General features: G+C 52.2%; 2 protein-coding genes across 2 annotated transcripts; one reads left to right on the top strand and one right to left on the bottom strand.

Annotated features, from left to right (window-relative positions):
- The first annotated feature begins 195 nt into the window (after positions 1-195).
- On the top strand, positions 196-9,623 carry Syngr4 (synaptogyrin 4). The gene is made up of 5 exons (XM_076839381.1): positions 196-259; positions 1,410-1,609; positions 7,556-7,793; positions 8,928-9,067; positions 9,393-9,623. The coding sequence occupies exons 2-5, from the start codon at positions 1,517-1,519 to the stop codon at positions 9,621-9,623; spliced, it is 702 nt and encodes a 233-aa protein (XP_076695496.1). The 5' UTR covers positions 196-259; positions 1,410-1,516.
- An 809-nt stretch (positions 9,624-10,432) lies between these two features.
- Kdelr1 (KDEL endoplasmic reticulum protein retention receptor 1) lies at positions 10,433-19,279 on the bottom strand. Its single transcript, XM_076838883.1, has 5 exons — positions 18,977-19,279; positions 18,206-18,306; positions 17,794-17,952; positions 14,051-14,303; positions 10,433-13,124 (listed from the first exon to the last, which is right to left on the bottom strand). The coding sequence occupies exons 1-5, from the start codon at positions 19,065-19,067 to the stop codon at positions 13,090-13,092; spliced, it is 639 nt and encodes a 212-aa protein (XP_076694998.1). The 5' UTR covers positions 19,068-19,279; the 3' UTR covers positions 10,433-13,089.
- Between the last annotated feature and the right edge of the window lie 620 nt (positions 19,280-19,899).

Below are 19,899 nucleotides of genomic sequence, written 5' to 3'. Positions count from 1 at the left end.
GGGGCGGGGTGGGCGCGAGACTCCCGGGGCAGGTCTCCCGCGCGCAGCCAGCCAACGGCGAGCTGACCAACGTCCGCTGAGGCCACGCCCTTGCGCAAGCTAGCTCCAGAGTTGGCGGAAATGGAAGAGGGCGGGACTTGGGTACAGCCAATCAGCTGTGGAGGAGCAAAAAGGCGGGAAAAAGAGGAACCAAAAGAAGGCTGAGGTGGCGCCTGGGACCCGGAGGGGAGGGCGGGCAGAAGGAAGAGCCGGACTCCAGGTGACGTATTTCGGTCCTCCAGAGCAGGGGTGACCCTTTGTCAAGCAGCGTCACCCCCCGCCAGCCCCAGCAGTCCCATCCCATGTCTTTAAAGGGAGGACCCTAATTCTACGAAGGTGGCCTAGCCCGGGGTGTGTGGCCTCATCCGATGGGACCGCTCCATTCCGAGCTCCACACATCGAGGGCAGGACCCCAACTTGAGGAAATGCACATTTATGAAGACGATGAAGCTGTCGCCTAGTTCTAAGAGGAAATAACCCCAAATCACAAGGACAGCCTAAAATATACCCTGAAGGCCTGCGTCCTCCATTATGGGTTTGTCACCCCAGCCTGAAAGGGATTCCTGGGCTTCAGACATCCCAGAGGTCCTCCCCACCGCCCGTAGAGCCCATACTTTCCAGAAACGCCCACCTGCGTCCTCTCAGAGAAGGTCACCTTTAAGCTGGGCCCTCAAGCTCCTGTCAAGGACATGGCCCCCAAATGTCCCAGCCCTCTCCAGGCCCCGGCTCCTTGGCCTGGGACTCCTCACCCTGCCATCCCACTCTGGAACCCCTGGCCCACAGTCCCCTCACCCAAATGCTGACTTCTGGGACCTGAAGCAGCCACTTCACTTATGGGCCCACTCTTAGGATCCCCAGCAGCCCTGTAACTCTGTGCCCCATTTTCAGGACCTCCAAAAATATCCCTGTCCCCAGTTCCTGGGTTTCCCTATGCCCCCCACTCCTAGGACTCCCAGCAGCCCTGTCACCCCACATCCCTCTCATCCCACATACTTGACTCTTGGGGACACCTGAAGTCCCCTCTCCTGCATTTCCAACTCCTGGGGCCTGAAACCAACCCTTCTCCTGCCATCCAATTCCTCACCCCTTATCCAGAGCTCCTGGGACCCTGAAGCAGGTTTTTTACTTCACATGCCCCATTCCCAGGACTCCCAGAAGCCCCCTCACTGCATCCCCAACCTCTGGAAACCTCAGTAGCCCCATTATCCTATACCCCAATTCAGAGGACCCTTAACAACTTTTCATCCCCCAGGAGCCCCTTCACCCAGACTCCAACTCCCAAGAGCTCTGGTAGGCCTGCATTTCACACACCCCCACTCCTGGAACCCTATGCCCTGTCTCTGACGTTCCATGTCTGTGTTGTCTTGCAGCAGCAAGCCTCAGCGTGAGCTTGGAGCAGTCAGGTGGCAGCACCCCGCAGGCAGTGCACAGAACCTCTCCCCCCATCTCCAGGGACCTCAGAAGGAGAACAGCCACTATGCACCTCCCAGAAAGCCTGCAGGACCTGGCTGACAGTGAGGCTGTGCATTTTCTGAGGAAGCCAAAGAGCATTGCAAGGATCTTAGAAGGGGTGAGGCCCCTATGGCCCACCTGTGGGATGTGGGATTGTGGCCCACAAGATGGGAATGGTCAACTTTCAGAGGGAGGGGGCAAGAAGGGTCAGATGAGGAAATGGAGCAAAAGGGAGCTAATAACTGAAGCCATCTTTGAGCACCCAGCTGTTCCTAGCACTGATTGCCTCTCTCTTTTTTTTTTAATATCTTGTTTTAGTTGTAATTGGTCACAACACCTTTATTTTTATGTGGTGCTAAGGATCGAACCCAGTGCCCTGCAAGTGCTGGGTGGGTGCTCTACCGCTGAGCCATAACTCCAGACCCCTTATTGACTCTTTGCAAGAAAAAAAAAACCTTCAAAGGAGGTGCTGCAAGCCCCATTTTGAGCTAAGAAAACTAAGAATCAACAAAGTGAACTAATTTCCTATCTTGAAATCTGCTGTCCAATGGGGTAGCAATAAGGCACAGATAGCTATTTCAATTTTAAATAGCATAGGCTATTTCTCAGTCACCAAGGCCACATTTCAGGTACTCAGCAGCCACCTGTGGTTCTTAAATTGGAACATTTTTGTGATGCCAGAAACTTCTATTGGACAGCATTGACTAAGGTCACATAATAAGAAACAGTGCCAGGGTTCAAACTTGGGTCTGTAAGATACTAGACCCAGTTTTTTTTCCTTCTCTTAGGTTGGGGTGGTGGGAAAAGAATATGTAAGACAGAATTAAGATACCAGCTGTCCAGTGGCCATTTGTGTGTCAAGCACTGTGCTGAGGCTTTATATGTATCTTGTAGGGGGAGGGTACTGGGGGTTGGATTGAACCCAGGGGGGCTTAACCACTACACCATACCCTTAGCCCTTTTTATTTTTATTTTGAGACAGGGTTTTGCTCAGTTGCTTAGGGCCTAATTTGCTAAGGCTTGTCTAAAACTTGCAGTCCTTCTGCCTCAGCCTCCTGAGTGGCTGGGATTATAGGCTGCACCACCAAGCCCATCTATATACATCTTTTAGTCATCACTACATCCCCATAGAATCTGTACACTGGAGTCAAATCCTCGTTTGGTGAATCTACCTGTAATACTGGCTACTGGAAAGGCTGAGGCAGGAGGATCACAAATTCAAGATAGCAACTTTGAGATCCTATCTCAAAAAATAAACAGGGCTGGGAATAGAGCTCAGTGGTACAGTGGCCCTGTACAATTCTCAGTCCTGAAAAAAAAAAAAAAAAAAAACATCATTCAGCTCAGACTCTGCTGTGTGACCTTGGACCAGTCACTTCTCATCGGCTTTAACTGTGCCACCTTTACTGCTCACTCTTGACATAGCTGGACACAGCCCAGGGAGATGATAAATCTCATGCAAGTCTGAGGAGTAGGTGGGGTGCCTTATGTCAGAACTTAGGGTTTCCTGCCAGATTTTTATCTCCTTGCCCCTTCTGGAACAAAGGGACCACACAGGCCTGAATGAATTCTAGTCTAGCCATGTGCCATCTGTTAGAGGGGTATACTCCCCAGGTTGCTCAGCTGGTCCTGGCATAACTATTAGTAGTACTACTTTTCATTCCCAGAAGTGCCATTTTGTTCCATAGCTTATGTGGTCACCATATGTCTATGTGACCTGAAGCAAGTTACTTGACTCCTCTGAACCTCTCTCCCTTCATCTGTAAAGAGAGTGTCCCCTACCCTGCTCAGAGGAAGGTCTGTTGTGGAAATGAGACAAGTTAATGCCTATACAGTGATGAGCACGGGCCTGGCAAGTGGTAGGCTTTCCTTAAATAGCGATTATTAGTGGAACAAATCATGACTTGTGAGGGAGGAGACATGGGTTTCAGCGCCCAGGGTGATAGGGATTTGTGCCGCATTGTCCTTTTCCCCAGGGAAAGAGGAGAATTGTGAATGCGAATGTGCCGTGTCCCTGCTGGTGGAGGCTCCTGTCCTCACCATAGCCCTATGATGGATGTTTCTGCCCTGTCTAACCCAAGGGGAAACTGAGGCTCCCAGAGGTTGAGTGACTTGCCCAAGGACAGCACCCAGCTGGTTGGCAAGTCAAACTGGGATTTGCCCGCCTGTTTCCAAAGCCTGGGGAGGAAGGGCGCAGCAAGGGAGGAGGCCCAGCTGGTGTGGAGGGGTGCGGGCAGCGGGGGGAAGGGCTTCTGGCTGTGCCAGACGTTCTGGTCACGGACTTTGCCCGCTGCTTCCATCCTCCCTCCTGCCCGCCCTCTCCGCCTTCCCCCCTGGCCTGGCTCCTCAGTAGGGAGCCTCTGGGCAGCTGGTGCTCTTGTCCTTCTCACTGCCGCCTGCCAGCTGGTGCCTTAACTGATGAATCTTTGCTCCCTCCCTGGGGATAGGCCAGCAAGGGTGTGGAAGGAGGTTGGACTCAGGCTCCAGTTGACTAGGGTCTCTTGGCCCAGCTGAGCCCCCTCCCAGAGTCTCCAGTGCCCTGGGTTCTAACATAGCCAAGATTTTCTGGGACTGGTGGGCAAATAACCCAGAGGCCTCAATGACCCTCAAGAGAACTGGATTCCAATCCCACCCCACGTCACCTGACCTTGAACAGAGGATTCCCACTTTGGTTGAATCCTGAGAACCACCATTTTCCTGAGCACCTCTAGGGCTGAGCGCCCACCCCTGCATTTCCCCTCTTCAGAGCTTAGTGACAGACTGGGAAACTGAGGCTCCGAGAGCTCAGTGCTGTGCCCAAGGCCACACAGCTGGCAGAGTAGGACGCGTCTGGTTCTTTCCACTCCACTGTAATGGCTTCGATTTATCACCTGTGAAACAGAAATGAATTAATAACACTTCCCGCGTGGGCTGGTGCTAGGTTCTGGGAGGTGGTGCAGCTAAAATGGATATGGGCTCAAAAATGATTGATGCGCTTTCCCATCCCAAACCTGGCTCTGCCTGGGACCAGTCAGCTGGGGCTGGCTCATCCTGCAGCCTCCCTGTAAGGGTAGCTGTGGGTCAAATGAGACAATGCCATGAAGGCACAGTGCTTGGCCAAAAGAGACTCCTTGTCGACAATGTTGTTGTGGTTGTAAAGCTGTTAAGACAAAGGACAGAGAAAGGAGGATGGGCAGGACGAATGCTGAGGAGCTTAGGCATGGGTCCTTTGCCTCCTCCACCTTGCTCCTAAGGACAAGCAAGAGCTGGAATGAGCCAAAGCCACTCCCTCTTTCACACATATTTGTAGAAGTCCAGTCTGGTACTGGGTGCTGGGCCTAGAAGGGTCCACCATGGGGCTTGTCCTGCAGGACTTCAAGTTCTAATGAAGGGCCATTTGCAGTGGTGCATGCCTGTAATCCCAGCTGTTCTGGAGGCTGAGGCAAGAGGATCATAAGTTCAAGGCCAGCCTTAGCAATTTAGCAAGGCTCTAAGCAACTCAGTGCAGCCCTGACTTCAAATAAAATATTAAAAATAGGGCTGGGGATGTGGCTCAGTGGTAAAGGGCCCCTGGGTTCAATCCCAGGTACCAAAAAAAAAAAAAAAAATTTAAAAATTCTAATGTAGGGGTCATTTTCAACATGCCCTTTCCCTCAGCCTACCCACCTCTCCCCAAACTCCAATAGCCAACCCTGCCATATCCAATCAATCACCAGGTCCAATTTTACGACCTAAATATTCCTGGATTCCCCAGGGCTTCCAACTCAGTGTTTCTGACCTGGTCCCCGCCACCAACCTGCTCTCAGGTCTGTGAGCATCTTGTTTTGTCCTCCTCCAGTCCATCAGCCATGTGACCCCAGAGGATTTCTCTAACCCTCAGGTCTGACCTGGCCCTCCTCTGCTCAGAACCTTTCCATACATAAAATTAAGTTCAAATAAGAAATTTAACTTTCCATGGCTCCCCTCCTCCTTATAAAATCATCACCCCAAAGCAAACATCATCCTCCAACCAGCTCCACCCTCTACTCTAGGCCTAGTGTTCAAGATCTCTGAGAGTCTACCTCCTGCCCACTTTTTCAGCCTCATCTCACACCAGATCCCTCAAATGAGATTTCTCTTTTGTCCCTTTAGAACCCCTGCATCTGACTTTTTTTCCTGCTACTAACCCTTCCCAGAGTGCCTTCCTCCAAGCTGGGCATATCACCCAGGGGTAGAGTGCTTTCTGAGTATATGAGAGGGCCTGGGTTCGAGCCCCAGCCCCACAAAGAAAAGAAAGAAAAAGGAAAAAAATGCCATCCTCTTCTCTGCCTGGAAAAATACTCCCCTTTCAGGTCCAGTTCAGATGTCAACTCATGATCTCCTAAGTGCAGGCCCAGGATCCCACTCAGACCTTGACTCTCTTCCCTGACCTTGGCGCTCCTCCTGACCTTGGCACGCATGCCCTCCAGCCTTCTCCACTCAGGTAGAAGAGCTCTTTGTACACCCAGAGCTGATCCTGCAGCACCCCAGGGATCCCTGTTACCCTCCAAACTATGTTCCCATTCCTCAGCCTTGAACATTCCTTATAAAAACATCATCCAAAGCAAACGTCATCCTCTAACGAGCTCCACCCTCTATTCCAGGTACACACCTGCTTCTTCTGTGTCTGGCATAGGCCTTGCCATATGACCCTGTGGTCATCTGAGACAGAGGAGCGAGGCTTCAATTCACTCATTATGCTTCAAGGCATTTGGTCCAGCGTGAAGTAGTGTAGTGAGGGGTTAAGAGCAGACTGAGGAGCCAGACTGCGAGGGTTCAACTCCAGGCTCTGCTGCTTCCCAGTGTCACCAAGTTCAGCCAATTCCTCATCCTCTTTGTCTCAGTGTCATTATCTGAAGAACAGGACCATTAATAGTGCCCTGTCATAGGGTGGTTGCAAGAATATTTGTAGAATAACAAATGAACTATATGCTCCATGTATATACCCAAGGGGACAGGAATATTGTTGTTTTTTTTTTAAAGAGAGAGAGAATTTTAATATTTATTTTTTAGTTATCGGTGGACACAGCATCTTTGTTTGTATGTGGTGCTGAGGATCGAACCCGGGCCGCACACATGCCACGCGAGCACACTACCGCTTGAGCCACATCCCCAGCACAGGAATATTGTATTTGTGGGATTTTGTTGGTTTGGGGCTTTGGTTACTGGGGATTGAAGTCAGGGGCACTTAAGCACTGAGCTACATTCCTAACCCTTTTTAAATATTTCTCAGGCTGGCCTCAAACTTGTGATCCTCCTGCCTTGGCCTCGCAAGTTGCTGGGATTTATAGGCGAGCACCGCTGTGCCCAGCTTTATATTTTGTTTTTTAAAAAAACTTCTGAAACCAAATCAAAAAAGCATAATTTAATATTTGCTAGTTCTGGGTAGTCAGTACTAGGTATCTGTTATATTTCTCTCCATACTTTTCTGAATACTTGGAATATTTTACAAATTTATTTTTAAGAGTTGAATAGGGAACTGGGTGTGGTGGGTCACGTGCCAGCATGTGCAAGGCCCTGCATTTGATCCCCCAATTCCACACAAAAGAGGGGGGAAATGGGAATTGACAGGGAAGGAGGGAGAGAGAGAAGTTACAAGTAGAGGGAGGAGCTGAAGGCGGAGAACACACACCTCCATCAGCTCCACTGTGCTAAGAGCAGGGGACTTGGGTTTGGTGGCAAAAGGGCTGAGTCGGGAAAGAGGGAATGAGGAGAGGGAGGAGGATGGAGACCATACAAGGCCTCAAAGACCAAACTGAGGGGCTGGGACTCACTCCTGGGGGTCTGGGGACCATGGGGGAGACTGAGCAGAGAGGGACATGATGTGAAAGGACCCCTAAGAGTTTGTGGGGGATGGTCTGAGGAGACAAGTCTAGAGGCAGGGGGGCAATGGAGAAGGAAAGGGACGGAGAAGAGGGGAGGAAGGGCAGAGGTTGGGAGCTCTGAGGGTATGACAGGGAGGGGGAAGGCAAGAGTGAGCCAACGTGCAGCAGAACTGTCATAGCCAGGGAGCAAGAGCAGCTCAGGGGAGTTGCTGAGCTTCACCCTGGTCCTTGGGGGTCCACAGATCTTCTCCCTCATCATCTTCTCCTCCTTACTGACCGATGGCTACCAGAACAAGACAGAGTCTCCCCAGCTCCACTGTGTCCTCAATAGCAACAGTGTGGCCTGCAGCTTCGCTGTGGGCGCCGGCTTCACGGCCTTCCTCAGCTGCCTGACCTTCCTGGCCCTGGATGCCCAGGAGAGCCGCATCGCCAGCACCCGCTTCAGGACGGCCTTCCAGCTCCTGGACTTCATCCTGGATGGTGAGCCCCCAGGACCTCCCACCCAGAGCCACCCACTCCTGCAATGGCCCATGGGGCACAGCCCTTGGCCACCCAGCTGGCCGCATACCTGACAGTCCTCTCATCCCGTGGATCTGACCACACATGGCCCCACGTTTCTTGCTGCTAGTTAGCGCCTGCTGTTTCCTCCTCAGGGACAAATAAGCATCCTCAAGAGCAGCACATGGCCTGCCCCCAGGCTCACCCCTTCTCCCCAGCTTCCCCCCACCTCCCCCTTCATCTCCTTCATTTACTAAACATTTCTTGAAAAGCCACTCTGTGGCAGGAAGTGGAGTTTGGAGCTTGGAGCCAGATGGACCCCAGCACCTCCTGGCTTTGCGGGCTCATATGTCTCTTCCCTTATTTCACCATCAGTAAAAGCTGGGACCAAGACCCCACCTTGCAGGGGTTTCTGAGGATGAAATAAGCAGGGCCTGTAGTACCGCATACATTCACAGAGTGCTTCCCCAGGCAGGCACACAAATCCTGTCCTTTAAAGTCCTCAGAACCACCCTAGGAGGTGAGTCCTGCTCATTTTCCTGTTTTACAGAGAAGGAAACTGAGGCTTGAGGAGGCTCTTTAATGGGCTGCTGCTGCTGAGTGAGTGGCAGTCAGACACTCCTCACCACTGCCAAACACTCTCCATAGAGCCTGGCACACAGTAAGCACTAAATAAATGCATATTCCTTAAACTTACACCCTGGCCGCCTTCTCTGTCGGATCTCTTCTCCCCCCTCCTCCTCCCTGCAGGGTTCAGGGAGTCCTCACAAGTCAATGAATCTGCTGTCTGAGAGCTTCCCGCAAGAGGGGAAGGTTCTGTACCTGTGCTGTCCCGGGTAGGAGCCGCTGACTACGCTTGGTCACTGAGCATTTGAAATGTGGCCAGGGCAACAGAGGAACTGAATTCTTTTTCAGACCTACTTGAATGAATTGAAGTGGAAGCAGACCCACGTGGCCCGTGGCTCCTGTGTTGGCCACTTTGGACAGCAAAGCCTTTTGCAGCAGCTTACTCTTAGGAGGGCTCGGAGGGATTGGGTAGAATAAGTGGGAAGTCATGCAAGACCCCTAACCCCATCTTTGCACACCCCTGGTCCCTCTTCTCTCCCCACACCGCAGTCCTCTGGGCAGGCATCTGGTTCGTGGGGTTCTGCTTCCTGGCCAACCAGTGGCAGCATTCACAGCCCAAAGAGTTCCTCCTGGGGAGCAGCAGCGCCAAGGCGGCCATCGCTTTCTCTTTCTTCTCCATCCCTGTCTGGGTGAGGTCGAGCCCCAGCCCTCACCACACCCCCGTGACCCTCTGCAGAATGGGGTGGGAGGAATAGAACATTCCAGCTCTGTGTTGCTCCCCTGGTGGTCAGGGGTTGGGGGCTCTCCCGGGGCCTCTGTTGACCTCTTCCAGGCTCACCTTCCTCTGAGCAGCCAGAGCCCAACATCAGGAGTGGTGCCTTGGCTGGGTGTCCATGGGCAGTGAGCAGTTGGCACAACTGGTCCCTGCCCCTCCGTCCCAGGCTAGTCCCTAGCCTGCCCTCTCCTCCCCTGCCCATCCCAAGCCAGCCTTCAGCCACCCTTTTCTGCCCACAGATATTCCAGGCTTATCTGGCGATCCAGGACCTCCGAAATGATGTTCCAGTCCCCTACAAGCGCTCCCTGGATGAGGGTGGCGTGGTGCTGACCACCCTCTCCCCACCCTCTGCCGCCAGCCCTGTCAATATGCCCACCGGCCCAAACAGCCTGAGTTACTCCAGCTCTGCCCTGTCCCCCTATCTGACCACTCCAAAGGCCCCTCGCCTTGCTATGATGCCTGACAACTAAACATTCTTATCCACATCAGTAAAGAGATACTCCTCCCTCCAGAAGGGTTTCTGAAAACAGCCCTGTCCTTCTCATGTCTGTTCTGCTTATCCCGTGAGTGGCTGGGGTTGAGGGGAGAAATGCCACTGGGTCACAGAGGTCTCTGCAGTAGGTCACATAACTGTAGCACCTCCAGGTACCCTCTTCCTGGCAGCGGGCAGGAAGCTATTTTCATGCCTATTAAGAACCAAGTCCTGTCCCATCATCTGCTCCTCAAGCCCCTCCCACACTGCCATGGAGGGAAGCACAAGCCGTCCCATCATACAGGTGAGGAAGCTCAAGTTCAGAGAAACTGTTTCCATCCGTGGAGAGAGCACCAAGAATCAGGGCAACGATGAGACCCATCCAGTGCTGATGTCAAAGCCCATGGCCTTCTACTACTTACAGTGACAAGGGACCCAACACAAAACCATGCTGTCTGAGGAGGCAGTGAAGGGACAGGGGACACTGGTCCATGAATGAGGTTCAGGGAGATTCTTGTCTTCAAATATTCCAAAGTCCATCTTTGGAAGGGAGGAATTTCTGCTCTAATGGAACCCCAGGCGTAATAGGGCACTTGTGCACAGGCCACAAATGCTCCTGCCTCTGGGGTCCAGCAGGTAATCCCAAAGGGAGAAGCACCTGTCGACACAGTAGCAAGGATGGGGGCCCTCTCTGGGAGGGGCAGCCTCCACCCACCATTCAGCCACGGGGCCTGGAGATACTAGAGCAGCGCTGTCCAATTGAAATTGGGTAGTAGCCCACCACATTAACAAAGCAAAACAGTGAAGTTAATTTTAATATATTTTATTCAACCCAATATGTCCAAAATATCATTTCAACATGTAATCAATATAAAAATTGTCAGTGAGGTATTTTACATTCTTTTATACTGAGTTTTGAAATCCATGTGAATCTTACATTAACAGCACACCTCATTTTGGATTTGCCACATTTCAAGTGCTCAATGGTCATGTGTAACTGATGGCTACCATATTGGACAGTGCGGCTCTAGAACCTGTTTTTTCAAGAACAACTAGACATCCATTTGTGTGTGTATGTGTGTGTGTGTGTGTGTGTGTGTGTGTTTTAATGTGAAATTAGGGGCAACAGATACAAAAAAAAAAAGTGATCACTGTGTGCAGGCCAAACAAAACACACCTACACAGGGGGCCACTGCAGCTGCAGAACATTTGTTTAAACTGGACAAAGGGATGTGGGTTGTGGGGAGTCAAATTTGGGTTCCATTGGTCTCTTTTTTGAGGCTTCATGTGTACCAGGCCCTGTACTTGGTTCTGGAGGTACAGAAATAAATACAACACGGTCCCCATGGGCATCTACAGAAAATGGCCACAGTGCAGTGGGACAGGAAGTACTCTGGCCTGGGAAATGGGAGGGTTCTGAGCCTTTGCTCCTCATTCTGTCACCAGCTGGATGGTCTCAGGTGTGTCACTTAACTTCTCTGGGCTGAGTTATATTGGCTTACAACTAAAGAATTGGATTTGGCAGTTTTCAGACTGGGTTCAAAGAGGTGCCTAGGGCTGAACAGGCAGGGATACCGCCCTTACCCCACAGTTCACTCAGGCAGCCCTGCTCCTGTGTTTCCAATACCAGGCTTCTAAACAGAGGTCCCTTGGCTTAAAAGGGCAGTGGCGGGGTGGGGTGGGGGGTGGGGGGTGGGGGGGGTGCTAAAAACACATAGAAGCAGTTAATCACAAAGGCTCTGGTGTCAGGAACTGCATATGCAAACTCCATCTTTGCCCTTACCCCACCAAGCCAGTTTCTTCATCTATAAAGAGCCCCCTCTTTAGGGAGGATAAGGGTCAAATGAGCTTATTCCTGTGATGCACAGGGCCTGGTACCTATTAAGTGCTCAGGAAATGCCAGCTCCCTGCCTCCTGAAACTTCCATGGTTATCCTGCAGAAGATCTGGAGGCAGCTGAGCAGAGTTAGGAAGTTCTCATACAGAAGTCTGACTAAAACAAGGGTCAAATCTAAATGTTTACAAGAGCCAGACAGGTTACCTAAGGGCAAGAAACAGGCCAGGTGTGAAGCCAATCCAGAGAGAGACCTAGAAAATATTTCATTTGCCTTTTAACGCTACACAAACAAATCAAAACAAAACAAACAAGACACATGGTGTCAGTCCAATAATAAACTACAGCAGCTCCACAGCCAAGTCCTGGGGACTGTGGTGAAATGCTCTCATCCCCTCCATTCAGTGCCTGCCATCTGCTACAGTCCAGAAGTGCAGGCCCAGCACCGTCAGGCTGACAGCTCTCTTTTTAAGAGAAGCCAGAAATCCAGACTTCAAAGTGAAAATCTGATTTTGAAAGGCTGGTGACCCATTCTTTTTTCCTTTCTTTCTTTTTCAGAAAAAAACACCATGTGGCTCAACAAAATGCATCACAGTGCCATTCGAGGGCGGGCCAGGGGCTACCCACTTGTGGCCTCTCACATACATGTTCTGGAGAGTCCTCCGCAGCCCTGAGGGTCTGGAGGGCCATCAGGCAGTTTCTACGACAAGATTCTTACAATCTTCAAGATTTTCTCCAAAACCTCTTCCCCAGCAGAGCCGTAAGAATCAGGGTGCAGCTGAGTCTTGGAAAACCCCATTTCTCATCTTCCTGCTCCTCCCAGGCCTCCGGTCACCAGGGACAGTCCATAAGGAAAAAGCAGAAGCAGAGAGGGGTTGGGGTAGGACCCCACATATGCCAGAGAGAGGGCAAGGAGTAGCAAAAGAGGTATCATTTTCCTCTGTTTATTTCAAGAGAACAAAGAATTAACCATCAAATTCTGTACAAAAACATGGCATCAGAGCTGTGGCAACCCTTATGCCAGCCCCTTCCCATGCCTGAGCCCAGAGCCCCCCTCATTTGTGAAAAAACAGGAAAAAAACAAAAACTCAAATTCTGGGTGGGGGTTATTATGAAAAATCAGGGGAAACCTTCCTGGGCCCCCCTTCTTCCCTATCCCCAACCCAGGAACTTGGGTGGAGGTGCTGTGGTCCTGGCCACTGTGAGAAGTGGGGCAGGCATGGGCAGTTTAGTGTTTGGCAACCAGTGGGGCTGTGGGCAGAACCTGGAAAAGCCTGAGGGGCTCGAGGACGGGAAGAGACCCCTGGCCCGGCCTTGGCCCATAGTACACTCGAAAACAGTTTATAAAAATTGGGGCCAGAGAGTAGAAGAGAAAGGAGTCATCAGAATCAAAAACTAAATAGTGGAAAGATTTCTTTTTTTCTTCTCTAAAAGGCAAAAAACTACAAACAGCCCAGGTCCTGAGCTCCCCAAGACTTGGGTCCTCCATTGCCCCCCACCCCAGCCCGGTAGGAGTGGGAGCAGGGAGAGATGGATTCTTTAAAAAGTCACCCCTGGACGGGAAGGCTCGTCTTCTGTCACCTTCCTCTGCCTCCCGACACTGCCGAGGAGAGGGCTGGTGAGGACCAGGGCTATGCCGGCAAGCTTAGCTTCTTCCCCTTTAGGACTGTGGAGAGAAATGGGGTGGTGGTTAGCCTGGAGGCCCTGCAGAAAGGGGACCATGTCCTGCCCCCAGAGCAGGGGCTTGTGCTTTGGGCTGGGCAGACATGCAGGGAGGGACAGCTCCCAGGACTGAGGATCAAGAATTGAGGGGACTGGCAGAGACCACAGAGGGGTGAGGTCAGGAACCTTGTTCCCATCCCAGGGATTGAGCAATGGAGGCCAAGAGGAGGGCCCATTTCTTCCAGTGCTGGCTGTTTCTCGTTCTCCCTCTCTGGCAGGGCTGGCCAGGTGAAACCTCCCTCTCCCACCCTCAAGACTTAATCCTGGGGGCTGGGCACTGTCTCCAAGCCTCTGCTCATCACCTCTCTTTCCTTCACACACTAACTCCTGGGATTCGAGGTCTCTGCTTAAACACCACCTCCTCCAAGAGACCGACCTGCCCACGTGGGGTAGCCCCCACCCTTCGCAGTTCTCCATGAGCATCCTGGTTCCTTTCTTCCATAGCTTTTCTCAACATTGGTAATTCTCTTTCTTTATTCACTCACTGTCTCCCCAGGAGAATATAAGGGGAGGGAAGGGCCTTGACCACCTTTTCTCCTGCTACATCCCCAGAGCCTAGTGCTTGATGAATTTATTGGACAGATGGATGGATGGACGGATAGATCTCATTGTGCCCAAGTCCCCGCCTGGCCTAAGCTATACTTGAAGCAATCAATACAGTGTGAAGACAGGAACTCCTTGGTCCTCGGGGAGAAAAGGGCTGGAGGCATGAATTCCTAGGGGACAGAGGGTGCGGGACCCCAGAAGCCAGGAGACAAAGCCCTCCCTCCCTTGAGCAATACTGGGCTGAACAGATGGACGCCAGGCCACAGGGAGGGTTGGGGACAAGGCAAGGAAGGCCCCCTCCAGCCGGCCCTGCATCCTGGCTACCTTTGGTGATATAGAGGTAGAAGAAATCGCAGTAGAGGACAGTCTGGACCAGGCCAGCTACGATGGCGATGAGATCGAAGAAGCCCTCAAAGTGGTAGCGCCAGATCCAGTTGAAGAGATACAGGGTGCGGTAGACGCCCAGGGCAAACAGGTAGTGGCTCGTGATGGTCTCCGCCTCGCCAGTCTTGCTCACCATGAATAGTTGCGGCAAGATGGCCACCGACTCCAGGTAGATAGAGAAGGTCCAGAGGATCTGCCGAAAGGCCAGGGAGTGAGAGCAGAGGCCGGGTTGAGAGGCTGGGATGAGAGGGCGGGGCAGGGGAGGATGCAGAGACTCTGCTGCAGTCACAGGCACAGTGAACTCCATCCTGGTGCTTAGCACATGCCACATGCCATCCTGCCCTGTTTCAATGCAGCTCCTTTAATCCTCACCACTGCCCCATGGCAGAATCATAACTATCAAACCACCCTTCTACAGATGTGGAAACTGAGGCTCAGAGAAGGTTGCTAGGACACTTGCTAGTAGCTAGAAAGCAGCAGAAGCAGGGGCTTGAACTGGGGTCAGTACCCATGAGCTCTCTGCAACTGGCCTCTCTAAAGGTGGACTGGGTTGGAAACTTGGCTTGGAGATTTCCCTTCTAAGACCTTGGGTAAGACACCAGACTCCACAAGCCTCCGCTTCTACCTCTCTACAACAGGGCTGCTTTTTTGCTCCCCGAGGATCATCATTCCATCTTTAGAGACCTCAATTAGGCAATGTTGACCCTGGCTTAAAATCCTCCAGTAGCTTCTTCCTATCACAAGAATTAAATCCTAGTGCATTGGCCTTTGGCACCTGTCAATCCAACCTCCTCTCCCACTCCCCCTTCACTCTGGGCCGCAGTCATCTGGGCCACCTCTCTGGTCCTCCAACATACCATGCTCCTTCCTGCCACAGGGCTTTTGCACTTGCTGTTGCCCCAGCAGAGAAATATCTTCCCAATGGTCATGTGCCTACCTCTTCCCTGGCAATAGAACTTCTGTCTCCTCCTGTGCTGTGATTCTATTCCTCAAGGGTAACCCTATGGGTGAGAATTGGGTGTACACCTGTCAAATCACTGTCTTATCTTCTTCCTGTCCCTCTCACCAGAACTGAACTCCATGGTGTCCTGCATCTTGCTCACCCTGGGGCCCAGCACCTAGCACAGTTCCTGAATGAATAAGAGAGTGAGTTGAAAAGGACCCCCCATGCATGTGGCATAAGCCACCATTTAAGAGTAGTGAAAACCATCTTCATGAGCAGGACAATGGTTTCACAAGACAGGAGGAAGAGACTACAGACATCTGCCAGTCCCTTGTCAGTCCCCAGCTCTCTGAAAGTCCCACCTGGGGTGATTTATGATCTGCAAGATACTCGAAACCTGTCCTCAGAGAACAAAGCCAGGTGGCAGGTGTGGCTCCTCCTCAGCTGTTTTGGTTTGTGGGAAGGAAGTGGAAAACACGAGGACATATTCATAGCAACCTGTGCTCCTAGGTGCATCCAAGGCGCTATGGTGTGCACCTCAGGCTTCAGTCTTACCCTGTGAGGTAAGTCCATTATCATCCCTGTTACATAAACGAGCAAACTCAGACCCAAGGGCTAAGTAACTTGTCCAAGGTCACACCAGATTCCCACCCAGGCAGCTGGACTCCAGGACCTGCTCCCTTAACCACCCAAAATCCTCAAAGAGGCTCTTAGTTCCTGAGAAATGTATCCATTAAATTGATGTACACCCAACTCTCACTCATAGGTCTACCCTTGAGGAATAGAATCACAGCATAGGAGGAGATGGAAGTTCTGCTGCATTTATCTATTTCATGAGATCTGATTTTCCCCCTGGTACTGGGGATTGAATCCAGGGGTGCTCTACCACTGAGCTATACCCTAGCCCTTTTAATTTTTTCACTTGAGTCAGGGTTTTGCTAAGTTGCTGATTCTGGCCTTGAGCTTGCCATCTTCTTGCCTTAGCCTCCTAAAGCACAGGATTGCAGGTATGCCCACCATCCCAACATGATACCTGAATTTTTAAAGAGTATCTTCTTTCTATGATTAAAAGCATCATCAAGTAGCACAGGCTTTGGAAACAGGCAGACCTGAGTTCAAATCTTACAAATTCTCCCTCTGAGTCTCATCTTAGTCCTCTGAGAAATCAGAATAAGTACATCTCCCCAGAATGACCAAGAGATTAGATGGGATGAAGACTAGAATAGTCCACTCAGGCCAGGCGCACAGTGAGCGATGAAACTTTGCCCAAGTGACCTTTCTTTGTGAACATGGGAAACACAAAGGCTACTGTCAAAAGGCTAGGGTTCTGGTCTGGCTCCCACCTTGAGAAAGCCCCCTTGTCTCCTGCAGCCTGCCAGCCTCTCCATTTGCAAAATGGGTCCAATAACCTCTACTTGGCAGGGTGGCTATGATTTAGTCAAGGGTATGGCTAAGTGCCCTCTGCAAGGTGACCACAGTATATTTGCAAAGTCAGCATCTGAAATCAAGACCAGGATTCCCACCATGGCATGATCTGATCCCTGTAGCATTTCTGGAGACCTAATGGATAGTCACCCCTGTTAGATTTATCTCTACCCTACACAGTGCTTTTATTATTCTGAATCTGTGGCTAATTTTACAATGACATCTTGCCTGAAAACTCCTGAATTACACCTTCTGTCAAACCATCAGCACGTCCAGCCACCCAGGGCCAGTTTCCTACAGGGCAGGAGTAGGGAAGGAAGGGTTGCCCCAAATTTATAACTTCCGCCAGGCTCCAGGAGGCCTGAAATGGCAGACCTACCACGGGCCCTCCCAAAATCCCTCCCAGGAGTTTGTACAGGCCCCACCAAAATGCCATGGAATAAAGGTCACGGCAGTTAACATTTCAAAGAAAAAGTATCAGGCACAGCACAAAACACTTAAGTCACCGAACACTTGCTGTCATGGCATTCCTGCCTCATGCCAGACACTGGGCCGTACAAACATCAACCCTTACTAAACTCTTTGAGGGTTGGGGCTTCATGCAGTTCAACGCCAGACTACATGCTTAGCATGCCTGGAACACTGGCTTCCATCCCTGCACACACACAAAAGAAAGGACCTATAACGTAGGAACAGATTATCCCCATTTTACAGACAGGAAACAAGCACAGAGAGGTTTGCATGACTTGCCCAAAGTCCACTGCTGCTAAGTGGAAGGGGCAAGCTTCTCCTGCACACTGGTTCTAGGGTCTGAATGTATTTAACCAGAGGCAATGTTGTCACATCTCAATAAATCCTCACAGTGACCCGATTCAACTTTACAAATGGGGAAACTAAGTTATGGAGAGGTCAAATCACAGGCCCAGGTTCATGCTAGTAGAAAACAGCAGATCTAGGATACAAGTCCAAGCATCCGTGCCCCATGTTCCCAAGTCCTGAGCTATTCAGTTGGGTACTATCTAGGTTGGTGACCTTGGACATTTTAAAGACTCCCTAGATTTCAGTTTCCCTACTTCCAAAATGGGATTGTTGCAAAGTGAGTCCATATCTGTGAACCGCATAGAAAATGTCTGGTTCATAGTGACTGCTGCTGCCACCCTTACACTATCAGATTCCAGAGCCTGTGCGAGGAGCATGCAGGTCCTAAAATAAGGAAGTCTCGGCAACCCCCATGGAAGGAAGCATCGGAGACTCCCTGCTATCAGCAGTCCTTTGGCCACAATCATCTGACCATTGCAGGACACCAGGGGCCTACCTCCAGAGGAGTGAAGTCATGGTTGACCAGGAATGCCAGGATGGCTGTGGGGACAACAAGGAACTCCACCCGGAACGTATCGTGGTTCCCATCGTAAGTGGCTTTGAACTTGCTGTAAATCATCCAGACCGTGGTGAAAGAGCAGGCTATGTAGACCACCTGATGAGGGGCATGATGACAGGGTGTCTCAACTCACAGAGCAGGGCCTGTGCATCTAGACCCAGGATGGAAGCACAGCCCCCTTCCTACTCAGAGGCAGAAATTCAAGTCCCCAGCCCCTGCCCCGTCAAGAGTCCAGACCCTCAGGCCCAGGAGCCCAAGCCTCCACACCCACTCTTGCCCACTCTTCCCTAGGACCCTTGCCTGGCTCCCCTGCCTCAGGGGGCCCAGGGAGGTCTTGTGGAGACTTTACCTTCATGCACGTGTTGTAAAGTGAGATGTAGTTAGTGAAGAGGTCCAGGTAGCGGGCAGTGAACACCACAGCAAACAGGACCTGGCTCTTCCCTGAAATCCCTGTGGTTCAGACAGAGAGAGGAGAAGGAGAAGGAGGCAGAAACGGGTTGCATGAGCAGTAAACTAAAGCACGGTGCCTGGGATGAGCCTGGAAACCGCTCTAGAGTGCAGCAGTCCCAGGAGGCCTCCCCAACCTCCTTTGCTTCAGCAGGGCCCTTTCCCACGGCCCACAGCCAGGGGGCAGCCAGTCCCAAAGCTACTCTAGCCCGAGGCTTCAGTCCCAGTCTAGGCCTCACTGCCACTTCTGGCCCCCTCAGGGTCCTCCCACCATCTGGACCGAAGGTGGGGCCTAAGGAGGACCCTGCCTGACCTCAGCCCCCGGAACCAGTCACCTCCCTCCGCTCCCTCCCGGCCACTGCGGTCCACGTCACCAACTCATAGCCACCTCCCCGCCTTCCGTGGTTCCCTGTTCCCAGCCCGGAACCCCACAGCTGCCCAGACTGGGGCTGTAGGAGGCTAAACTGGAGGCCTGGAAACATCCTCACTAACATGTATGCACCTCCACCCGCGGTCTGGGGAAGGGAGTTGACCCCCTGCTGACCCCGGACATGAAGAGGGATCCCCAGCAAGCAGCGGGGGCTGGAACTTGTTCCTCTAGTGCTCCCAAAGCCTTCCCCCTGTCCTGGGACGCCCCCCGCAGTCTGTCCCTCTGCCCGGGTGGGCCTCTCACCGGCACACGAGCGGGACTTCCAGATTTTAAGCAGTAGCAAGATGATGGCTAGGAGGTGGGAGAGGTCTCCCAGGAATCGGAAGAGATTCATGGCTGGGGGCGCTCTGGCAGGGCTGAGCTGGAGGGAGGCAGGCTGGTGGGGGCTGCCCCCCGGGGCTGTTGTTCTGGCGGGCGGCGGGCAGAGGGGTGGGAGAGGGACCCTCCGGTGGGCTCCACTCCGGGGAGGGGGATTCTATGAGGGGGAGCCGAAGCCGGAGCTGGCGGCCGAGCTAGAGCCGGGGAAAAGGGAGGAGGGAGGGAGGGGGAGGAGTCCGGAGTGGGAGCTCCGCCCCTGAGGGCGGGCTCCTGTCTCTCGGGCTCCCCCTGTCGCCCACCTCCAGCCTTACAGAGCCGGCGCCGAAAAGCGCCCAAGGCTGTGTCCTATGAACTTGCAGGGTCGCTGGGATCTGACACTCCCAAATCCCGCACTTGATCCCCTAGGCAATCTGTGCCACGGTAAAGGACAGACTACACCAGCCAAGCCTCTGCCCTTCACAGGGATTCGGAGGCTGGCCTCTGAACTTTAAAAACCCAGGGCCCAAAACAACAACAAAACAATAACAACAAAGCCTTGACCAAGACCAAGAGGCTGGGCGGTAGTTTCTGACCTTCTCAAGGGCCCTCTCCAATCCACCCAAAAGAAAAAAGGTGACCCGCCCCGATCCTCTCCTTCCTCATGCCCTCCTTCCTTAAATCCAAGAGTCCAGGCCCCAGCCCTCCTCCCTCAGACCCAGGAGTCCAGGCCCCAGCCCTCCTTCCTCAGACCCAGGAGTCCAGAGTTCCTTCTCCACTGGGACCCAGGAATCTGGGGCTCCTCCTTCAAACCTTTTAAGTGCTCAGGCATTTTGACACTCTCCTTGATGAAACACCCTCAGGAACCTGAG

Source organism: Callospermophilus lateralis, chromosome 18 (genome assembly GCF_048772815.1).
Source record: "Callospermophilus lateralis isolate mCalLat2 chromosome 18, mCalLat2.hap1, whole genome shotgun sequence".
NCBI classification, from domain to species: Eukaryota; Metazoa; Chordata; class Mammalia; order Rodentia; family Sciuridae; genus Callospermophilus; species Callospermophilus lateralis.
Note: the sequence above shows the minus strand (reverse complement) of the source record. Positions and strands in the feature narration are given on the sequence as shown.

Coding starts and splice junctions, on each gene's coding strand:
- Kdelr1 (XM_076838883.1), bottom strand. CDS start 19,067: ATGAATCTCTTCCGATTCCTGGGAGACCTCTCCCACCTCCTAGCCATC. Junction 17,953..18,205: donor TTTACAACACGTGCATGAAG/GTAAAGTCTCCA, acceptor GCCCCTCATCAG/GTGGTCTACATAGCCTGCTC. Junction 13,125..14,050: donor CTACCTCTATATCACCAAAG/GTAGCCAGGATG, acceptor TTCTCTCCACAG/TCCTAAAGGGGAAGAAGCTA.
- Syngr4 (XM_076839381.1), top strand. CDS start 1,517: ATGCACCTCCCAGAAAGCCTGCAGGACCTGGCTGACAGTGAGGCTGTG. Junction 1,610..7,555: donor TTGCAAGGATCTTAGAAGGG/GTGAGGCCCCTA, acceptor GGGGGTCCACAG/ATCTTCTCCCTCATCATCTT. Junction 9,068..9,392: donor TCTTCTCCATCCCTGTCTGG/GTGAGGTCGAGC, acceptor TTCTGCCCACAG/ATATTCCAGGCTTATCTGGC.